Genomic DNA, 21,095 nt, shown 5'->3' with positions numbered 1-21,095 from the left:
CCCTATTTATTTGGGATTCTTGGCTTTGACAATAGTAGCATCTATGTACATCTATTACCTCCAAAGCAGGAATAATGTGCATTTTAAAATGGGGTGGAGTACAATAAAATGGTTCATCGGCAACCTGCATAGTTTCTGGAAATAATACAACTAGGAGAGGAGGAATTGGAGTTGATTTCGCTGCCGACAATTGAGAAAATCGATACAGATTTGTGGCATTGTTTTTCCCAACAAGATTTTGAATTTATTAATTAAAAAACAATATTGGTAATTAAATGAGAGGAAAATATATAACACAGCAGAAAATCCTGGAAACACAAATCAAGTTAGTTGCTATCTTTACAGGAGATGATGGCATATTGATAATGTCACTGGACTAGACATAAAATTTATAGTACAGAAGGAGGCCATTCGGCCCATCGAGTCTGCACCGGACCTTGGAAAGAGCACCCCCACTTAATCCTGCACCTCCACCCCATACCCGTAACCCAGCAACCCCACACAATCCCTTTGGACACTAAGGGCAATTTAACATGGCCAATTAACCTAACCTGCACGTCTTTGGACTGTGGGAGGAAACTGGAGCACCCGGAGGAAACCCACACAGACACGAGGAGAACGTGCAGACTCCGCACAGACAGTGATCCAAGCCAGGAATCGAACCTGGAACTCTGGAGCTGTGAAATGGCAGTGCTAACTACTGTGCTACCGTGCCGCCCTGATACTCCAGAGGTCCAGGATAATGCTCTGGGGGACAAGAGTTCAAATCCCACAGCAGCTGGTGGAATTTAAATTCAATTAATAAATCTGGAATAGAAAACTAGTTTCAGTAATAGTAACCGTGGCAACTATTCTCGATTATTGTAAAAACCTATCTGGTTCACTACTGTTGTTATCTGGCCTTACCAACCCACATGTGACCCCAAATCCCAAACAATTGTTGTTGACTCTTAATTGCCCAGTGAATGACTCAGTTCAAGGGCAATTAATAATAATAATCTTTATTGTCACAAGTAGACTTACATTAACACTGCAATGAAGTTACTGTGAAAAGCCCCTAGTCGCCACATTCTGACACCTGTTCAGGTACACAGAGGGTGGATTCAGAATGTCCAAATTACCTAACAGCACGTCCTTCGGGGCTTGTGCAAGAAAACCGGAGCACCCGGAGGAAACCCACGCAGACAGGGGGAGAACGTGCAGACTCCACCCAGACTGTGACACAAGCCGGGAATTGAACCTGGGACACTGGAGCTGTGAAGCAACAGTGCTAACCACTGTGCTACTGTACCGCCCTTTGGAATGGGCAACAAATGCTGGCCTGGCTATTGGTGCCTACACCCCATGAAAGAAGAAAGGAAAAAAACAGTTAAAGGTAAGTTGGTATTTCAGGTGCAGATCCTTCACCAGTATTGGAACAGGACAAATTAGTACAATCAGGAAAATAAAATATAAATCGACTTTATTTTTTAGAAATCATAATAATATGCAAAATATAGTGCAACATCTCAGTTGAGTAATGGATCAAAACATTAAGGTAGTTAAGACACAAAGGGAGTACAATTTTGGAGGGGGGTGGGGGGGCGATATGAGAACAACGGAGAGGCAGAAAACCTCGAGGCCAAGTATAAAATTGTGGATATTTGCAAGTAAGAAATCAGCTACAATAGATAGTTGTGTCATGATTGCATTGACACTTTCATGCCCAAGATTAAGAAATGTAGGGGGCGATTCTCCGAGCCCCGCGCCGGGCCAGAGAATCGGAGCAACCGCGGCACGACGCCGGCACGCGATTCTCCGAGGTGCAGAGAATCGGCGCCATTTGCGCCGGCGCGTTCGGCAGGGCCACCGATTCTCCGGCCCGGATGGGCCGAGCAGCCACTCCAACACGACAGAGTCCCGCCGGCGCCGTTCTCCCCTGGTCGCTGCCGGCGGGAAGTCTGCGCGAACGCTCGGGGGACGGCCTGTGAAGGGGGGTGGAGGAGGGGGGCTCCTTCACCGGGAGGGGCCTGGCCTGCGATCGGGGCCCACCAATCGGCAGGCTGGCCTCTCTGTCGGCAGGCCTCCTTTCCTCCGCCGGCAATGTTATATCCCTGCGCCATTGTTGTGCGGAGCGGCCTGGGGGAGGATGGCCACTGTGCATGCGCTAGTTGGCGCCTGCCCAACTGCGCATGCGCGGGACCCAAGGCGTTGCTTCTTTTACGCCGGGCCGCGACTCTGACACCGCACCGAGGCCTCGCCCCTGCAAATTGCACCATGCCCCTGCCTGCCCCACAGAGGCCCCAGAATAGGTGTCTGGGAACGGGTGCCGACGCCGGAGTAAAACACTCCGGTTTTTACTCCGACATCGGCACTTAGACTCCCGTTGGGAGAACCCCGCCCGTATGTTTCGTAATATATTTTGAGATCCACAAGTTACAAACAAAAGGGGACGGGATTCTCTCAGCCCGGGGCCGGGCCGGAGAATCCCTGCGACCGGCGCGAATCGCGCCACACCACCCCGACGCCGGGAGGCGATTATCCGCAGAGCGGAGAATCAGCCCCATTGGCGCCACCGTGGTTGGCGGGGCGCCGGTCGAGCGGCCCCCCCGCCGATTCTCGGCCCAGGATGGGCCGAGCGGCCATTGTAAAAAAAACCTGAGTCCCGCTGGCGCCGTTCACACCTGCTGTCAGCCGGCGGGACCTCAGCGTGGAAAGGTCCGGGGGCTTGTGGGGGGGGGCGGCCTCCGATGTGGCCTCCGATGTGGCCTGGTTCTGAACCACCTGAGGAAGGAGCAGTGCTCCGAAAGCTAGTGATTCAAAACAAACCTGTTGGACTTTAACCTGGTGTTGAAAGACTTCTTACTGTGCTCACCACAGACCAACGCCGGCATCTCCACATCATATAAAAGGAAAAGGGAAAATTAATGGGTGGAATTCTCCCATCTGGAACTAAGTCCTGTGATGGGGTTGGAAACAGGGAGCGTTTCCCATTCCGGAGGCTGTCAGGAAACCATACTATATGTCCTAGCCCTAAACTCGTTACTCATGGATCCAGGGGTTTATTGACTTATTCCATGCTAGGGTGGGCATGATGATGTGAGTTCTGCCATTATATCTGAGTGCCACATTGAAAAGATGCCCTACATCACTGACTCCCTATTGAAGAAAGAAGACAGATCTCCAGGAACACTCTGAGGCTGAAAGATGAACCTCGTCAATGACACTGAGTCTAGAAGATCCACCTATAGATGCTCCTCCCCACCCACTGCTGTGGTGTTTCAGGTTTTGGGGTTGCTGGCGGCCTCCATCCTGAGTTCCGGAGGCGGTCCCTTGCATTGTCCAGGTGTGCCCCAACTTCTGCACGCTATGTTGTTGTTCCAGATGTGTTCTGGACTGGTGTGTTTTCCCGCTGGTATCGCGGAGAATCGGGCGAGCATGGAAGGTTCTGGTCGGGACATCATCTGCATCCCATTAGCAAGATGCAAATAGGCTTCACCCCAGCCTCCAGCAGATTCCGCGGGAAACTCACTCCAGCATAAAACATATTTTTGGACTTTTCACAACATGCATTACACCACTTTGTTACTTTGTGTATCTCCTTATGTCAGAGGAAGTAGAGGATGTAGTTTAATGTTCAAGCACAGTAAAGTGTTTAGCATATCAATCGGAGTCACACTTTTAATACTGCATTATAGGAGAATGATGGGGGTCAGTTGTTATGCATAGTTAATGTATTTCCTATTTAACTCAAATATGCCCACACTGGCATGTAAGCAAGGTCTACAGTATAGAATTGAAAATTGTTCCTCCTGAGAGCTGGTCAATGAGTATCTCTTCATCATGGGATGAAGTCTAAAGGTGAGTTTCTTTTAAGAAAAGATGGGGAAGAACAAAATATACAGCTCATAACTACTGATTGCATTTCAGATGACAGATTTTCACTTTTGCCTTGTGGGTATAAAAACCATAACCATAAGGTTACTTCTACTCATGCTTGAATCTCAACCTTTATAATGTGTTGGTGTGTGTTTTCTTATTGTCTAGTCACATATTAACTCTTCAAACTCCGATGGACTATTCACTCACGATGTAAATGTTTTACTGAAAAATGAAACCAAATGGCTGAGGCTCATGGTGCAGGATACACTCAGTGGCTGAATAGGAAAGAATAAGCATAAAACAACATAAGTAAATGATGATTGTGTGCTGCTAAGTTTTGGGTTTCAGGATGGTTTGAATGGCTTTTACTTGGGCATTTCATTGACATTGGTCGCTTCATTTTGTCGTCATTCAGCGGCAAATAAATAATAAAAATAAAATGTCAGAAATGTTCAACAGGTCAGGCAGCATCTGGAGGGAGAAACAGAGGTAACGGGTGCGATTGAACGACAATGCTACACCCAGAAAGCCGCGCCTGCGGCGCAAAGTGGTCGATAGAAGCCGAGAGACCCCGCTCCCAGGATCTTCCCGCCATGCAGTGCCTCACGAGATTACATTGGAGATCGAATGTGATCTCGTGAGACATTGAGATGTAAATCCTGCCCATTGTGTGTGGGATCACCTTATGGCAAATCTGCATATTAGAGCGAGACAGCTAAGTCTCAGTGCATATGCAGTTACCTGAGGCGTTGGAATGTATCCCCTTCGCCACGGACCTTGGGTGAGCACCGTTCAGTACTGGTCTCCATAAACGAGGACCAGGCAGATGGCACTTGTGGCGGTTTCCCAGGGGTTCAGAGGCCCCCAGGTGCATGCCCTTTGGGCAGCGTGGTACACTGGCACTGCTGATGCCATCCAAAAATGCTGGAACGTCTCAGCAGGCCAGGCAGCATTAACATTTTAGTTTGATGGACAACATTAGACATATAATTAGTTTTCAGTAAGTATAAAGAAAGTAAAAAGAGGGCGAGGAGGAGAGAATAAAAGGGAAAGTCTGTTGGAGAGTAGAAGCCAAGATTCTTACAGGACACTCTGGGCATGATTAATTTTTTAAAAATCAGTCCATCCTGGGAGGGATTAGCGGGGACGTACCCAGTGTTTATTGCACCAGGAACAACCCTGCTATCTAACGGCACTTTGTTTCTCTTTTGGCCCCTGATATGGAAAACACACAAACACACACAGACACCCTCAAGGCCACACTTAGCGTCCTCAGTGCAGGATGATGCTCCAATCTCTCGACCCCCCCACCCCACCCCACTTATGCAACCCCAGACCCCTCAAAGCCCCAGCTCACCCATAAGGGGGTCCTTGGTCCCCCGCACCCCACCTCACACAGACAGGGCACCCACCGGGCCTGATTCTGGCATGGGCAAAATGCCAGCTTGGTACTCGTACCCTGGTAGTGCCACCTTGGCACCCTACTTAACACATATTTTAAAAGTTATGTTAAATAGAAGCATTGGTTGCTCACTAAATAAAGTAGGACTGTATTTTATGTGTGTGTTTAATGAACTGTAATTCACTCCTCATTAGGGCTCGGCTGTGAAGGAATTTACCAAAAAAATGGCACACTATCACGAGTTAACCAGCTTTTGGATCAATTTCGAAAAGATGCCAGGAATGTGAAGCTGAGAATTGGGGACCATCAGCTGGGTGATGTAACAGATGTAATGAAAAGATTTCTGTTTGAAATAGATGATGCTCTACTCACCAAGGAACTATATCCATATTGGATGTCTGCATTAGGTAATATAAAGCAATTATCTATTCCATGGTTTTTCAAATCTATTTTCTGTGATGTAAAACAAAAAAAAATGATGCTTTATTCTATAAAGAGGTCAGAACATCTTAATGTGACATAGAAATCCATTCCATCACCCGACCAGAGCCGTATGTATCTGTACTAATATTATTAGTCTGCTATTCCACCCCTTGCTTTAGGCACACTGTATGTTTGTATGAAGATTTTCAAAGCTTCTTCCTTCGTCTTCATACAGCACAACTGATGCTGTTATGCTGCAGCATAATTCTTCCTTCATTAGAAACCTCTGCCCTCCACCACTGGGGAGGACATTTTCAGATGAGCCAATGTGCAGTGGCCACACACCCAAAATATAGAAACTTGCTGACCATGGAATCGGGGTAAAGTTAACATATGGACTGTAGTGAAATCCTACTCCACACACCTTCCACCACCATGGCAGTTTGCAAGGAATTCCTTGACTTTCATGCCGTAAGATAAACCATTCTTTACAAAACAAAACCTCCATACCAAGGTTTCTTTGTTATCCGATACATCCTCAATGTTTGCTTAAACCGCTAATTTGTACACCAGTATCGGAAAATTCGATGCGCAGTTTCTCAATTGGAATTTCTGGGAACACGCAATAAATAAATGTTTAGCTTACTGGCTAAACTTTGCATTTATGAATATCATTTATCAAATGTTCATTTTGCATTTAAATTCATATATTTGTTGTCACGCTTGTGTTAAATTCTTGTGTACAAATTGGTACATAATGGTGGTTTTCTCAGATTATATCGGATAACAAATGTGACCTACGCAACTTATAAAAATAAAACTTGTATAAATATATATTAAGTATATATATTTATATATGCATGGCACAGAGTATCTTTTTAAACACTATTTTTTTCTTTCGACATTGAGGAATTTGCATACAGATAGGGTGTTAAAAGCACCAAAAATGCGAATGTGTCTGGAACCTGCTTCAGTCCGTCAACTGCCTTGTTTAACTTCAGCTCAGCATTAGGTGGTTGTATGCAAACATCTGGGAAAGGCAGGTCACCTATTAGCACATGCTAATCACTCAGCACATCTGCGGCTTTCCTGCAATTCCTGAAAACTGTCAGTGAAAACGAGAGCAACAACAACAATTGAGGGGGCTGACTGAAACTCCCCGAAATACTGCAATAAACACTCAGTGCTCGCAGCTGCTCTCTTCCCTGCAGATAGAGAATGGTTTGTTCACAATATTTTTGTTGCGAGTTTACTTTTTTCACTTTGGAGCTTTTCTGAATCACATCATGATGGATAGTGCTTTGCCTGCTTTAAATTAGACATCAGGCTAGGAGGAATATGGCCAGCAGCAGCCTGCTCGTCAAAGTTCTGCAACTGCACCTTTAGGTGCGTGGATAGATCTGGAGGTTCCCTTCAATCGGCACCAACAAGAGCTATAATTGACCTCCAACCACCAAAATCATCTTCCTTTGCGCCAGTATGACTCCAACCAGTGGAGAGTGTTCATTCTCTTTTCCAGTGACTCCAGTTTTGCTCATGCTCCTTGCTGCCATTTTTGGCCAAATGCTGCCTTGATGTCAAGAGCAGTCACTCTGACCTCATCTCTGGCATTCAGCTCTTTTGTCCATGTTTGATCCATGGCTGTAATGAGGTCAGGAGCTGTGTGATCCAGGCGGAACACAAACTAAGTGTCTGTGAGCAGGTTATTGCTAAGTATGTGCTGCTTGTTAGCACTGTTGATAACTCCTTCCATCACTCGGCTGATGATGGAGAGTAGACTGATAGGGCAGTAATTGGCCGCATTGGATTTGCACGATATTGTGCAGCAGCGAGGTTTGAAGCTGCAAGGTGAGGTACATTGAGCAGAGGCTCGTAGAGGGTCCTGAAGAGGAGGAAATGATGAAGAGGAAGTTGATGAGAATAACGAAGTACTGGCTGTTCACATTGCTGCCAGGGTTGCCCCGTTAATGCAAGAATCACTTGGGTTGCAGCGATGGGCCAATGTCAGAAACACATGCCAACAACCACTCTTCCTGCCTTGCCTAATGTTACTAACCCCAAGCAGTCCTACAAACAGCCAACCAGACACTCCTTGCATTTCAATTAAATAAGTAAAAATCTACGGATGCTGGATTCTGAAACAAGAACAGAAGACTCTGGAAAAAACCAGCAGGTCTGCCTCTATGATAGATGCTGGTAGACCTACTGAGCTTTCCCAGCTCACTCCTTGCATTTTCCGCCCAATTGGTCCCTGGTAATTCAAGTCTTCCCATTCATCATCAAACAAGTTAAAAGGCAATTTGTCACCGAACAACTAAGAATGGACAAGGTGGGAATTTGGCTGAAAATAATAACATTTTCGTGATTCTACTAAGGAACAGAAAATTTGCAATGTAAATTTTTTCATTCACCATGTGCATCCACTTGTGCAATGATACATTTTTACTCTTCCTTTTCGTCTTGTGTCTGCATGATGTAACCCCTGTGGTTTCGGCAAAGGTTGAACCAGACTTTTGAGATGCTATTAGCTGACTTCCACTGGATGCTAAAACCTGTGAAGGTTCTGCCAACAACTGCTTCACCTGCATCTGTGCCAGCTGTTACGCCACCCTGGGCTAGGGTACAGTAAATTCCAGCCACCCTTGATCTGGAGTGGCAACACAATTGAATTAACCAATAACTCTGGGGAAAAATATCCTTAGTCTTTTGCCCTTGGTTGCCCAATAATTACAGTCACCAGAATTGTAAATTTGTACACAATTACTTTTTACTTATTAAAACTATAAAGACATATGCAGCAAATACAACTGGTTAACTATTCCCTAATTGCTAATCCCCCACTTTAACTTGCCCCAACCTCTACACACACACAAGACAGACAAACACAGAGGGAATGAAAGGGGTGTAAAAAATAATAAGTAAAAAATATTATACTTTGTCTTTGATTCAGATGGTTGTTTCTAGAATGCTGTCCTTCAAACCAGGCTCTCAGGTGGAGATTTCTCCTTTCCAGCCTGTAACGGTTTTCACTGTAGATTCATTCAGGTCTCTGCAGTTTTAGAAATATAGCAACTCGCAGCCTTTCTGGAGAGAGAGAGAGAGGTCATTTTCCCTGAGTCTCCAGGGACTCTGATTTCCTTGGTTCTCTGGAAATAATTCCCCTCAGGCAGGATCCAATTACCACCTATCAGGCAGAATACGGCTCCTCGGCCAATTCATTGACCACCAGCCACCCAATCAAACAGAATCCCTCACCATTTTTCGGCTGCCAAAAAGTCTGAGTTCTCCGGTTCGCAAACTAGCAGCACCAAATACTATGTTACAACTTCTTGAATTCCTCATTCTCTCTGCTGCTTGACTTAAAATACATGTCCATTGGGCATCCATGGATCAACATATTAACAGCAAAAATAAAAGGGAAATAAGGGAATCATCAGAAAGGCCCCTTACACAACTAGGGCTGGAGTTTACAATGACTGAGAAGTGGAATATATTAAGCAGAGTTTACACTTGAATTTCATCCTTTGCCATCATCGCTCTTGTGAACCATCAATGCGTGTTTTCTACCAAATTGCTGGAGAGCACTGGATACCTTTCATTGTGACATTGCAAGGTTATGGCAAGGTATTTTGTTTATTCGTTATGGGATCTTGGTGTCGCCGGCTTGGCCAGCATTTATTGCCCTTCCCTAATGGCCCTTGAACTGAGTTGCTTGCTAGGCCATTTCAGAGGGCATTTAAGAGTCAACCACATTGCTGTGGATCTGCAGTCACATGTAGGCCAGACCAGGTAAGAATGGCAGATTTCCTTCTCTAAAGGACATTAGAGACCCAGATGGATTTTTACAACAATCGACAATGGTTTCATGGTCATCATTAGACTTTTAATTCCAGATTTTTATTGAATTCAAATTTCACCATCTGCCTTGGTGTGATTCGGACACAATTCTCAGAGCATTGCCCAGGATCTCTGGATTACTAGTCCAGTGATAATAACACTACATACCCTCATTCTATTTAATGCTGTTGATGTGAGGGTGCATGGGCATGGTCAAGGTGTGCATGCTCGTTAGATTTTCCGCAGAATTGGCCACGTGGCCTACGCCAAAAAAAATTATTTCAATGCCCTATTTATGGAGCTAGAGGTGGACTCCTGCACTCTCTCTGCAATCATAGTTGGGATGCTAGGAAGGCCTGTTCGTGCATTCCACATTCCCTGTTACTCTTCATTGATTTTCATCAACAACCTTTAAGGTACAGCTTGGTGCCCAGTTGAGCAGAGCTTGGAAAGGATTGTGTCCTCCAACACAGGCTGTCTACATCAACTCTTGCTAATTTGTGAAGTGTGAGTATTTGAGTTGGTCCATGGTAAGCATGAGTCTTGTACTTGTGCTTCCTCAAAAGGAATCACCTCCAATGCAAAGTTTGGGAGGTTCATGGACTCATGAATGCCCCAGCAGAGCAAAATGAAATTAATTAGTACTGGCAAGGTAACAGTTGCGCAACCTAATACTATAAAGCTTGTGGTGTTCTTTGTGTTGCTCTTTGTGTTGCTTAATTCAGGATGGTTGGCGTAGTGTTCACAAAGACCACAAAATAGTTTTAACTTGAACAAAGCTATAAATTTGGGTTCGACACATACTCCTAAATAATACACAGTTGATTATTAACATATAATGTGCACTCATCTAAACTAATCTCTGTACGACTATAAACTATGATCTGCTCTTACTGACACTATCTTTCCTTCAGTCTGTCTCGAGTAAACTTCACTTTTCTCCCACAAGGCTTAGCATCAATGTCTTATATACTTGTAACTCTAGCTCCATCCAGTGGCTGTTCTTCGACATTTAATGAACCCTTGCAGTTCTGACATTTATGATACCACAAAGCTGACTGTATTTTTCACTCTGAAATCAAATCATTGTGAGAGTGCTTTATGGCGTGTGGCTCGTTGAATTCCCTTCACTGTTCCAATCCATTTCCACCACTTTTGTAGGTTCTGAGGGAACACTTTGCAACTACTATTCTTTTATCATCTGTTTTGTTTACTGGATCAGCCTTTCCCAAAGAATCTCTAGGTGTCCCTATTACTGCCACTGATTTAACTTTCATTTTCTAACAATTTCCACGTGTCCCTTCTTACATCAATGAAAGCATACTGGCTTTGTTACATTACTTTTATCTCCAACATTATCATTTTTATTATACAGAACGGATTTTCTTAAACCATGTGACCAGCCTTTCTTTAGCCAGTTTATTTGTTTAATGTATTGCTTTCTTTGAAGCTCTCTGTCTCTTTCTTCCTTGGCTCACTTCCCTTTCAGGAATTGAGTTTCAAGCTTCTGCATCTCCATTTCTTTTTCGAGTTCAAGTTTTTGCTTTACCTTTTCTCTTTCCAATTCGAGTAGTTTCATTTATTTTTCCATTTCAGGCTGCTTTATCTGGAACTGAATTCTCGTCAACGTGCGCTGTGTTCTCCTGAGTTGTGTCATTTTGTTTGAGATTGACGGATTGTTTCTCGCTGGCTTTTTGAGAGCGATCCACACCGCTATTCATCTTAATTGAGTCATTTTGGGGGGGGGGTTTGGAGTGAGTTTCTCCCTGATCAAGTTCACACTTAGAACACCATTCTATGGGGTGACTGAGGGCATCACCCTTTTTAGGACTCCCACTCTTTACCCCCCGACCTTTATGAGGCCCCTTCATATCATGCCCCTATCAGTGCCATCCTGGCACCCGAGGATCCTGGAAATGCCATCCAGGTACCCTGCAAGTGCCACCTGACTGGGCACCTTTGCAGTGCCAGGGGAGGCCCCCAAGGTGCTGTTAGGCCTGCTCCACATTTGTGTGTCTCAGTACTGAACGGCGCCTGGTCCAGGACCCACTGACCAGGCCGTTAGTTCCCAAACCCCAGGAGAAAATGGCACAAGGGCTCATTTATATATATATATATATATATCTGGATCTCGCCCAACGCAGGCGAGCTCAGAGCGTGACATCTCTTGGGTTTTGGATAAATCTCGCAAGTCATCTCAAACGTCGAGAATCTTGCGAGAGGCCTCTCATAAGATTAATCGGCCTTGTTGCATCACCATGTCGGGCACGACGAGGCCATTCAATCACACCCACTACTTTTCCTATGATCTAACATCAAGAACTAACATGAGTAAAGGAAGAATTGACAGGCAAATGGTGTTCGATTATAAGCAGTAAAAACTGTAAATTGGTCATTAAATGGCAGATAGAGCTCAGACAGATCATACAAATTGGCTCAACGGCCCACTCAAATTTTGGTGATCACACTTAGCCAAACATTCCTTCAAACTTTGTCTTCCCCACAAAGAATTTCAGTTCTTCTCCTTCCAGGAGCAAATCTGATCCCAGCATACAGAAGCGCACCACCAATCCGGCTTCCATGGGACGGTGTTCATTACAAATAGTGTACATCTGCAGAACCCTCTCAAACCAGCTTGAATAGTGTAGATCCACCATTGTTAGCTTCAGGAAACCGAAAAAGCTGCATAAACGTACTCTCAACTTTTGTATTTGGACCCTGTTATCTTCAGTCATCTCCAGCTTGCCTCTGCTGCACCACTGGACTCGTCAATTTACTGCTCAGCATGGACTGATTTTTGTCCTTTTATTATCTTTCAACAAGCTCAATTAGCCCAGAACCTTTAGTTCCCAAACCTCAGTTTGTTTTTTCTTCCTTAGAAACTGGGAGGGCCGGTCTTCTTTCTATTTTTACCTGTTCTATCTCCGCTTCTGCTTCCCTTTTCAGTTTAGTATCTGTTTTGGTTAGGGTCTGCCACAAACTGAATTTAAATGCACAGAATCCTTCATATTCCTCCGCTGCATGTGGCTGCTGTGCCAGCGGTTCTTCCTTGTGTGTTCCGTGTTCTCTTCTCCTGTAATCGGAGAAATATCAGAAGTATGAGTAAGTGTGGTGGCATATGTTGACACGATGGATGGTGGGAACATCAACAACTCATATTTATACAGCACCTTTAATGTGGTAGAATGTCCCAAGATATTTCACATGAATATTATCAAACAAACTGTGGTGCTGGGCCACATAAAGAGTTGTGAAGACAAATGAGCAAAGGCTCAGTCAAAGAGATAGGATTTAGGTCTTACGGCACAACTGAAGAGAAAAGAGAGTGGAGAGTTTTCCGACGGGAATTCCTGAGCTTAGGGTTTAGGCAGCTGAAGGCAAGGTTGTTAACGGCGGAGCGATTAAAATCTGTGATGCTCAAAATATCAGAATTAAAAGAGTGCGGTATCTCAGAGGTTTGTAGGGCCGGAAAACCTTCAAGAGATAGGAAGGTACGAGGCCATATAGAGATTTGAAATTGAGTTTGAAAATGTTTTTATTGAAATATTGCGGTACTGGAATTCAATGTGATTGTGCATAGAAGGGCAGAGGTGATAGGTGAACAGAACCTTGTGTGAATCAGGGCACAAACAGCAGAGCTTTGGAAAACCTTGGAATATGCGCGACCAGCCAGGAGTTGGGATAGTCAAGTCTAGAAGTAAGAAAGGCATGAAAGAGCATTTTCACTAAATCAATGCCATCCTGAATCCATCATTAAATGTTTCCCTCTTTGAAGAAACTGTTAACTCCTCCAAATTGTTGCTATAGCTTGGCCCTTTAAATGCAGAAGTTGAGATTGCCTCACATGGTCCTCATAAAAATTCACAGCAACACAATCGATGTCAGAGCCAAAAGCAAAATGATCATGAACTGGCACTCTTAAATTCCTTTAAATTCCCACGATTGTCCCCTCCATCCCACTTGTCTGTCTCAGTCCAATAAATATCTGAAAATATAACAAATATTGCGGGTGCTGCCGTTACACTCACAACAATGTAAACATATCATGAGTTGACTGAGACTAATCTGCTTCCTCTTCCTTATCACTACTCACCATTCTTACAAACTAATAGTCCAGTTGGTATCCGGAACTAGCCTTTGGAAAAGCTGAGGGAGAAGATATAGGAGAGCCTTCATCTCGCTATGAAAGAATTAATTGTTAGTCCACTAGCCAAAAGACTGCTTTATATTCTTTATACACTTGCTTTATCAGTCGAGCAGTTACTTGAATTACCTTTCTGGGTCTTACACCAGGAGAAAATGGCATCAGGCATGATTCTAACATTACATAAATGTATCAGACAGGTCTTTATTTTACTGTGTTTACTGACTTTTATCTGGTCAGTTTCAGATAACTACGTTCTGCAGCCTGCACCTCATTAATTCTAATCAGCCTCTGACATCTGAGCAATTGCAATTTTGTACTTTGCAACAGAACATTACCTTCACTCCTTGTTTTTTCTTTATTCATTCATGGGGTGTAAGCAGCGCTGGCAAGGCCAGCATTTGTTGTCCATTCCTAACTGCTGTTGAGAAGGTGTGGTGAGCTGCCTTCTTGGATTTCTGCAATCCATCTGGTATAGATAGGAGGGTGTTCTAGGATTCTGAGCCAGTGACAGTGAAAGAACAGTGATATATTTCCAAATCAAGGTGGCGTGTTGCTTGAAGGGGAACTTGCAGGCGGTGTTGTTCACATGCACCTGCTGTCTTTGTCCTTCTCCATGATATTAAAATAATCCAGACACTGAATCTACATCTTCCGCAAAAACTGATATGTTCTTCCTTGAGCATATCTCATTCTGCACGCAGTTACATTGAAATCCGCCATTAGATTTGAGATATACCTTTTGCGCGCACACAGCCTAACAAGGGCAAAAATTATTACCACCGCCAATTTCAGTGGCAGCAGTAAATAAAGCAACATTGTAATATTCAGTGTATAATTATTAAACTTTGTGTATTACAAAGTATGAAGCTGAGTTTTTTCAAGTACTCTGCGAAAAGAACTATTATCTTATGTGCACACAAGTTCAGCCAGGCTGTCCATGTTCCCTGTGAGCAGAAGAGTCAGTAATGCACGACTCCCCTGATGCACGATCAATAACTACTAAAACGAGGTTGTAGTACAACTGAAGGCTTTAATAAGCTAGAACTGTTCCCCAGCAACTCCGGTACAGAACGAGGGCTGCTGGGGCGGCACGGTTTCTTATACCCCGCCTACCAGGGTGGAGCTACTATACTATACAGCCAATGGTAAACCCCTAGGTTTAACCAATGGTACTTCAGCCTCTCAGGTACCGTAATACCTGATAATACCACATTCACCCCCTGTTAAAAAGAGTACGGCGGGGGTGGTGGCCAGTAACGACAAAATGTAACAACATGGTATGATCAGATATGGAGGTACCGTGATACGTCCTTACAGCGAATATTTACCAGCATGGCGGGTATATACATTCTTTAAAATGAAGCAATCAGTCGGTCGGGTGCCCTGGTCGTCCTCTGGGATCGTCTGAGCCTCGGTGGTGATTCCAGTGGGGGCCCGGGTGTCTGCGACTCCGGGAGCGTGGTTTCGGCCTCCATGGTAGCTTCGTCACCCCTAGACGGCGCTGGTGGGAAAAACGGCTGACCTGGGAAGGGGGCACCTGTAGGGGGGTCGGTGGGTGGGGGGGCCTAGGCAGAGGCGGCGGGAGGACTGATCCTCCTGTAAGGTACTGCGGTGAAGGGGAGGGTGGGACTGGTGGCTGGGATGTATGTGGGATTCCGGTGGGCGGCAGGTCCCGTAGGGAGACCGTATCTTGTCGGCCGTCAGGGAACGCCACGTAGGCGTACTGGGGGTTAGCGCGCAGCAGGTGGACTCTCTCGACCAACGGGTCCGACTTGTGCGCCGCACGTGTTTTCTGAGCAGGTTGGGTCCGGGTGTTGCCAGCCAAGTCGGGAGCGAGGTCCCGGAGGTGGACTTCCTGGAGAAGACGAGGAGACGTTCGTGAGGTGTCTGATTGGTGGTCGTACAAAGCAGTGACCGGATGGAGTGGAGGGCATCCAGGAGGACTTCCTGCCAGCGGGAGACTGGGAGGTTCCTGGACCGTAGGGCCAGTAGAACGGTCTTCCAGACCGTTCCAGTCTCCCTCTCTACCTGCCCGTTTCCCCGGGGGTTGTAACTGGTCATCCTGCCCGAGGCGATGCCCTTGCTGAGCAGGAATTGACGCAGTTCGTCGCTCATAAAGGAGGACCCCCTATCACTGTGTATGAACGCGGGGAAACCGAACGGTGCAAAAATGCTATGTAGGGCCTTGATGACGGTGGTTGCGGTCATGTCGGGGCAGGGGATGGCGAATGGCAACCGGGAGTACTCGTCAATCACGTTCAGGAAGTACGTGTTGTGGTCGGTGGAGGGGAGGGGGCCTTTGAAGTCCATGCTGAGGCGTTCAAAGGGACGAGAAGCCTAAATTAGGTGCACCCTCTCTGGCCGGTAGAAGTGCGGTTTGCACTCCGCGCAGATTTGGCAGTCCCTGGTGGCTGTCCTGACCTCGTCGATGGAGTAGGGGAGGTTGCGGGTTTTAACAAAATGGAAAATTCAAGTGACCCCCGGGTGGCAGAGGTCCTCGTGGAGGGCTCGGAGGCGGTCCACTTGTGCGGTAGCACATGTGCTGCGGGACAGGGCGTCAGGAGGCTTGTTTAGCTTCCTGGGACAATACAAGATCTTGTAGTTGTAGGTGGAGAGTTCGATCCTCCACCGCAAGATCTTGTCGATTTTTATCTTGCCCCACTGTGCATTATTGAACATGAAAGCAACAGACTGTTGGTCAGTGAGGAGAGTGAATCTCGTGCCGGCCAGGTAATGCCTCCAATGTCGTACAGCTTCTACTATGGCCTGGGCCTCCTTTTCGACTGAGGAGTGGCGGATTTCGGAAGCATGTAGGATACGGGAGAAGAAGGCCACGGGTCTGCCCGTTTGGTTGAGATTGGCCGCCAGAGCTACGGCGGACGGATCGCTCTCGAACTGGAAGGGGAGGGACTCGTCGATGGCGTGCATCGTGACCTTTGCAATGTCGGCTTTGATGCGGCTGAAGGCCTGGCAGGCCTCTATCGACGGGGAAAGTTGTGGATGGGATCAGGGGACGGGCTTTGTCTGCGTAGTTGGGGACCCACTGGGCGTAGTAACTGAAAAATCCCAGGCAGCGCTTCAGGACCTTGGGGCAGTGGGGGAGGGGGAACTCCATAAGGGGGCACATGCGTTCAGGGTCGGGGCCTTTCACTCCATTTCGCACTACGTAGCCGAGAATGGCTCGACGGTCGGTGCTAAACACGCATTTATCCTTATTGTATGTTAGGTTAAGGATTTTAGCGGTCTGGAGAAATTTTCGGAGGTTGGTGTCGTGGTCCTGCTGGTCGTGGCCGCAGATGGTGACATTATCGAGATACGGGAACATTGCCCGTAAACCATACCCGTCAACCATTCAGTCCACCTCGCGCTGGAAGACCGAGACCCTGTTAGTGACACTGAAGGGAACCCTTAAGAAGTGATAGAGCTGCCCGTCTGCCTCGAAGGCAGTGTATTTGCGGTCACTAGTATGGAGGGGTAGCTGGTGGTAGGCGGACTTGAGGTCCACCGTGGAGAAGACCTTATAATGCGCGATCCTGTTTACGAGGTCGGATATGCGGAGGAGTGGGTACGCGTCCAGCTGCGAAAACCTGTTGATGGTCTGACTGTAGTCGATGACCATCCTATGCTTCTCCCCGGTCTTTACCACCACTACTTGAGCTCTCCAGGGACTGTTGCTGGCTTCAATGAACCCTTCCCTCAGTAACCTTTGGACCTCTGACCTAATAAAGATCCGATCCTGGGCACTGTACCGTCTGCTCCTGGTGAGGACGGGTTTGCAATCCGGGGTGAAGTTCGCAAACGAGGAAGGTGGGTCGACCTTAAGGGTCGCGAGGCCGCAGACAGTAAGGGGGGGTATAGGGCCGCCGAATTGGAAGGTCAGTCTTTGCAGGTTACACTGGAAGTCTAAACCCAGGAGTGTAGCCGCGCAGAGGTGGGGAAGAACATAAAGGCGGAAAATTTTGAATTCCCTTCCCTGGACTGTGAGGTTTGCTAAACAGATCTCCTTTATCTCGACAGAGTGAGAACCGGAGGCGAGGGAGATTCTTTGATTAACAGGGTGGATAAAGAGGGAACAGCGCCTTACCGTGTCGGGGTGTATAAAGCTCTCCGTGCTCCCAGAGTCGATCAGACAGGATGTCTCGTAGCCGTTGATGAAGACGGTCGTCGTTGCTGTTGAGAGTGTTCGAGGTCGAGTTTGGTCCAGGGTCACCAAGGCCCGACGCAGTAGTTGTGGATTTCGTTCAGGCAGTGCGTGGTCGACTGAGCTGGGCTCCTGGGGCATCCAAGATGGCGTCTCCCATTGGTCGCATATGGTGGAGGGGGTGGACAAAATGGCGGCGCCCATCCGTCTAGCGTGGTGTCCAAGGGACAAGATGGCAGCGCCCGGGGTCCGCACGTGGGCCTGGGATACAGGGGTGGCAGCGACTGCTGGCGTCCCGGGGCCCCTGGAGAAGTTCGCTGTGGCGGTCCGGAGTCGCCGCTGGAGACCGCGGCCACCGCTCGTGCCTGGCAGACCCCCACGAAATGGCCCTTTGTACCGCACCCCCTGCAGATGGATCTGCGGCCCGGGCAGCGCTGGCGGGGGTGTTTTTACTGCCTGCGGGGTCCATCGGGGCTGCCGGGCCGCCTTAGAGCGCAGGCCTGCGGTGAAGCGGGGGAGGTCTCTGGGGCGGCGGCTGCGGGATTCCACGCTGCCCAAGGGGCCGCCGCGCGGTCGGGCACGTAGGATCGGGCGTTCTTGGAGGCAACGTCCGTGGACCCTGCAAGGGCCCGTGTCTCCCTAAGTCCCAGGGTGTCTTTCTCTAAAAGATGCTGGCGGATTTCTGAAGAGCTCATACCTGCTACAAAGGCGACCCGGACTAGGAGTTCCGTGTGCTCGCTCGCCGAAACTTGCGGGCAGCCACAGCTTCTGCCCAGCACCAATAGCGCGTGGTAGAATTCCTCCAACAATTCCCCGGGATTTTGTCGTCTTGTTAAAAACAGGTGACGAGCGTAGACCTGATTTACTGGGCGAATATAGTGTCCTTTTAAAAGTTCGATTGCTGCATCAAAATCTTCCGCCTCCTCGATGAGGGTGTAGATCTCTGGGCTGACTCTTGAGTGCAGGACATGCAGTTTCTGCTCCCCCGAGGGTGTGCCTCCAGCCGTCTCAAGATAGTCTTTAAAACACGCCAGCCAGTGCTTAAAGATCGCCGCTGAGTTTGTCGCGTGGGGACTGAGTTGCAGACTCTCTGGCTTGATTCGGAGGTCCATCCTTTCTACTTAGTTCTAGCTTATTAAATTGATGCACGATCAATAACTACTAAAACGAGGTTGTAGTACAACTGAAGGCTTTAATAAGCTAGAACCGTTCCCCAGCAGTTCAGGTACAGAATGAGGGCTGCTGGGACGGCATGGGTTCTTATACCCCGCCTATCAGGGTGGAGCTACTATACTATACAGCCAATGGTAAACCCCTAGGTTTAACCAATGGTACTTCAGCCTCTCAGGTACTGTAATACCTGATAATACCACATCCTCCAAACCCCACACACACATTGTAATTAACCTCTTTGTTTTCACCACACACAGCCTCATCCCTGGCCCTACACTCACTCTCACTCACTCACTCACTCAGCAGCCCCTCACACCCCCCCCCCCCCAAATGCCCTGATGATCTAGTCATTGATGCCTATGAAGCAGCGCCACTCTCCTGGGACAAGGAATCTGTACACCAGGCAGACTGGAGCAGAAACACAAAAAGGTTTGAAACTACCGTTCACCTTCACGGCTTAGCCGAGTGATATCCTTTTTTTTCTCACAGTCTGTCAGTGACTGAGTCTGCCACTGACAGTTTAGATTATTATAGAATTTACAGTGCAGAAGAAGGCCATTCGGCCCATTGAGTCTGCGCCGGCTCTTGGAAAGAGCACCCTACCCAAGGTCAACACCTCCACCCAACACTAAGGGCAGTTTTGAACACGAAGGGCAATTTATCACGGCCAATCCACCTAACCTGAACACCTTTGGACTGTGGGAGGAAACCGGAGCACCCGGAGAAAACCCATGAACACACGGGGAGGATGCGCAGACTCCGCACAGACAGTGACCCAAGCCGGAATCAAACCTGGTACCCTGGAGCTGTGAAGCAATTGTGCTATCCACAATGCTACCGTGCTACCCTTTTTCTGGACACTGTCTGCACTGAGTCAATGACAAAGATCCTGGGCCCACTCAAACCTACCAATTTGTGATGCTAAACGGTGCTTTGGGCTTACCATACAAACGGTCCTGATTGCTGGAATTAATCCATTGGGTGCAGCGCTGTCCAGCCAGAGCCTCAAGGCAGGGATGTCTCCCTACAGTCAGCATTACTGCCTTGGAGGAGGGTGAGCTTGTGACCCCAAATGTGACTTCTGCGATCTCATCAGAGGTCGTGACTTACAGTTTGAGAACCCTTAGGCTATACTCTCTCTTGTTGGAAATGGTCATTGCCCGACCCTCATGTGGTGTAAATGTCATTTGTCTGTTTTCATCCCAAGCCTGGATGTTAGCTGGGACCTGTATGCAGGCTTTCTTTCATTATCTGAGAAATTGTAAATGGAAATGAACAGTGCAATCATCAATGAACATCCCCAATTGTGACTTTACGATGGAGGGAAAGGTTATCGATGAAGCAATTGAAGATGGTTGAGCTGAGGGCATTACCCTGAGGAAATCTGCAGTGACGAACAGTGGCAGCCACGTGCACCTTCTACAACATACCCAACAGGAACGCACCAAGGTTCCTTCGGCAGTACCTTCCAAACCCATGAAGGACAAGAGCAGCAGATACCTGGGAACACCACCACTGGAGGTTTCCCTCCAAGACATGCATCATCTTGACTTGGAAACATATCGCTGCTCCTTCATTGTCGCTGGGTCAAAATCCTGGAATTCCCTCCCTAATAGCACTGTGAATGTTTCAGCACCTCAGGGACTGCAGCAGTTCAAGAAGGCAGCTCACCACCACCTTCTGAAGGACAGCTACGAATGGGCAATAAATGCTGGCTTAGCCAGCAATGTCCACATCCCATAAATGAATAAAAAGAATAATCACAGCCATCTTCCTTTGTGCACGTCATAACTCCCACCAGAGGAGAGTTTTCCTCCTGATTCCCATCAATTTCAGTTTTGCTAGGGCTATTTGATGCCACACTCAGTCAAAAAGACTCTTGATGTCAAGGGCAATCACTGTCCCTTCACTTCTTGAATTCAGCTCTTTCGTCCATGTTGGACTGAAGTTGTAATCCGGTCTCGAACAAGCGGACCTCATCGAATCCACACTGTGTCAGTGAGGTTGAACAGTATTGTGGACACAACCTTCTGTCACACTGCTGATAATTAAGATTAGGCTCAAGGGGAGATAATCAGATTAGATTTGTCCTAGTTTTTGAAGAAAGGACA

General features: G+C 47.2%; 1 protein-coding gene across 4 annotated transcripts in view; it reads left to right on the top strand.

Moving 5' to 3' along the window:
• Positions 1-21,095, top strand: part of arap2 (ArfGAP with RhoGAP domain, ankyrin repeat and PH domain 2) — a 604,005-nt gene that overhangs the window by 414,669 nt on the left and 168,241 nt on the right. For all 4 annotated transcript variants that reach the window (XM_072496549.1, XM_072496548.1, XM_072496547.1 and 1 more), the window contains one exon: positions 5,458-5,670. In XM_072496549.1, the coding sequence (XP_072352650.1) occupies positions 5,458-5,670 (213 nt within the window). The remainder of the gene's footprint in view (positions 1-5,457; positions 5,671-21,095) is intronic.

Source organism: Scyliorhinus torazame, chromosome 3 (genome assembly GCF_047496885.1).
Source record: "Scyliorhinus torazame isolate Kashiwa2021f chromosome 3, sScyTor2.1, whole genome shotgun sequence".
In the NCBI taxonomy this organism is placed as follows: Eukaryota; Metazoa; Chordata; class Chondrichthyes; order Carcharhiniformes; family Scyliorhinidae; genus Scyliorhinus; species Scyliorhinus torazame.
The sequence above is the reverse complement of the archived record's forward strand: the minus strand, read 5'-3'. Positions and strand labels throughout refer to the sequence as shown.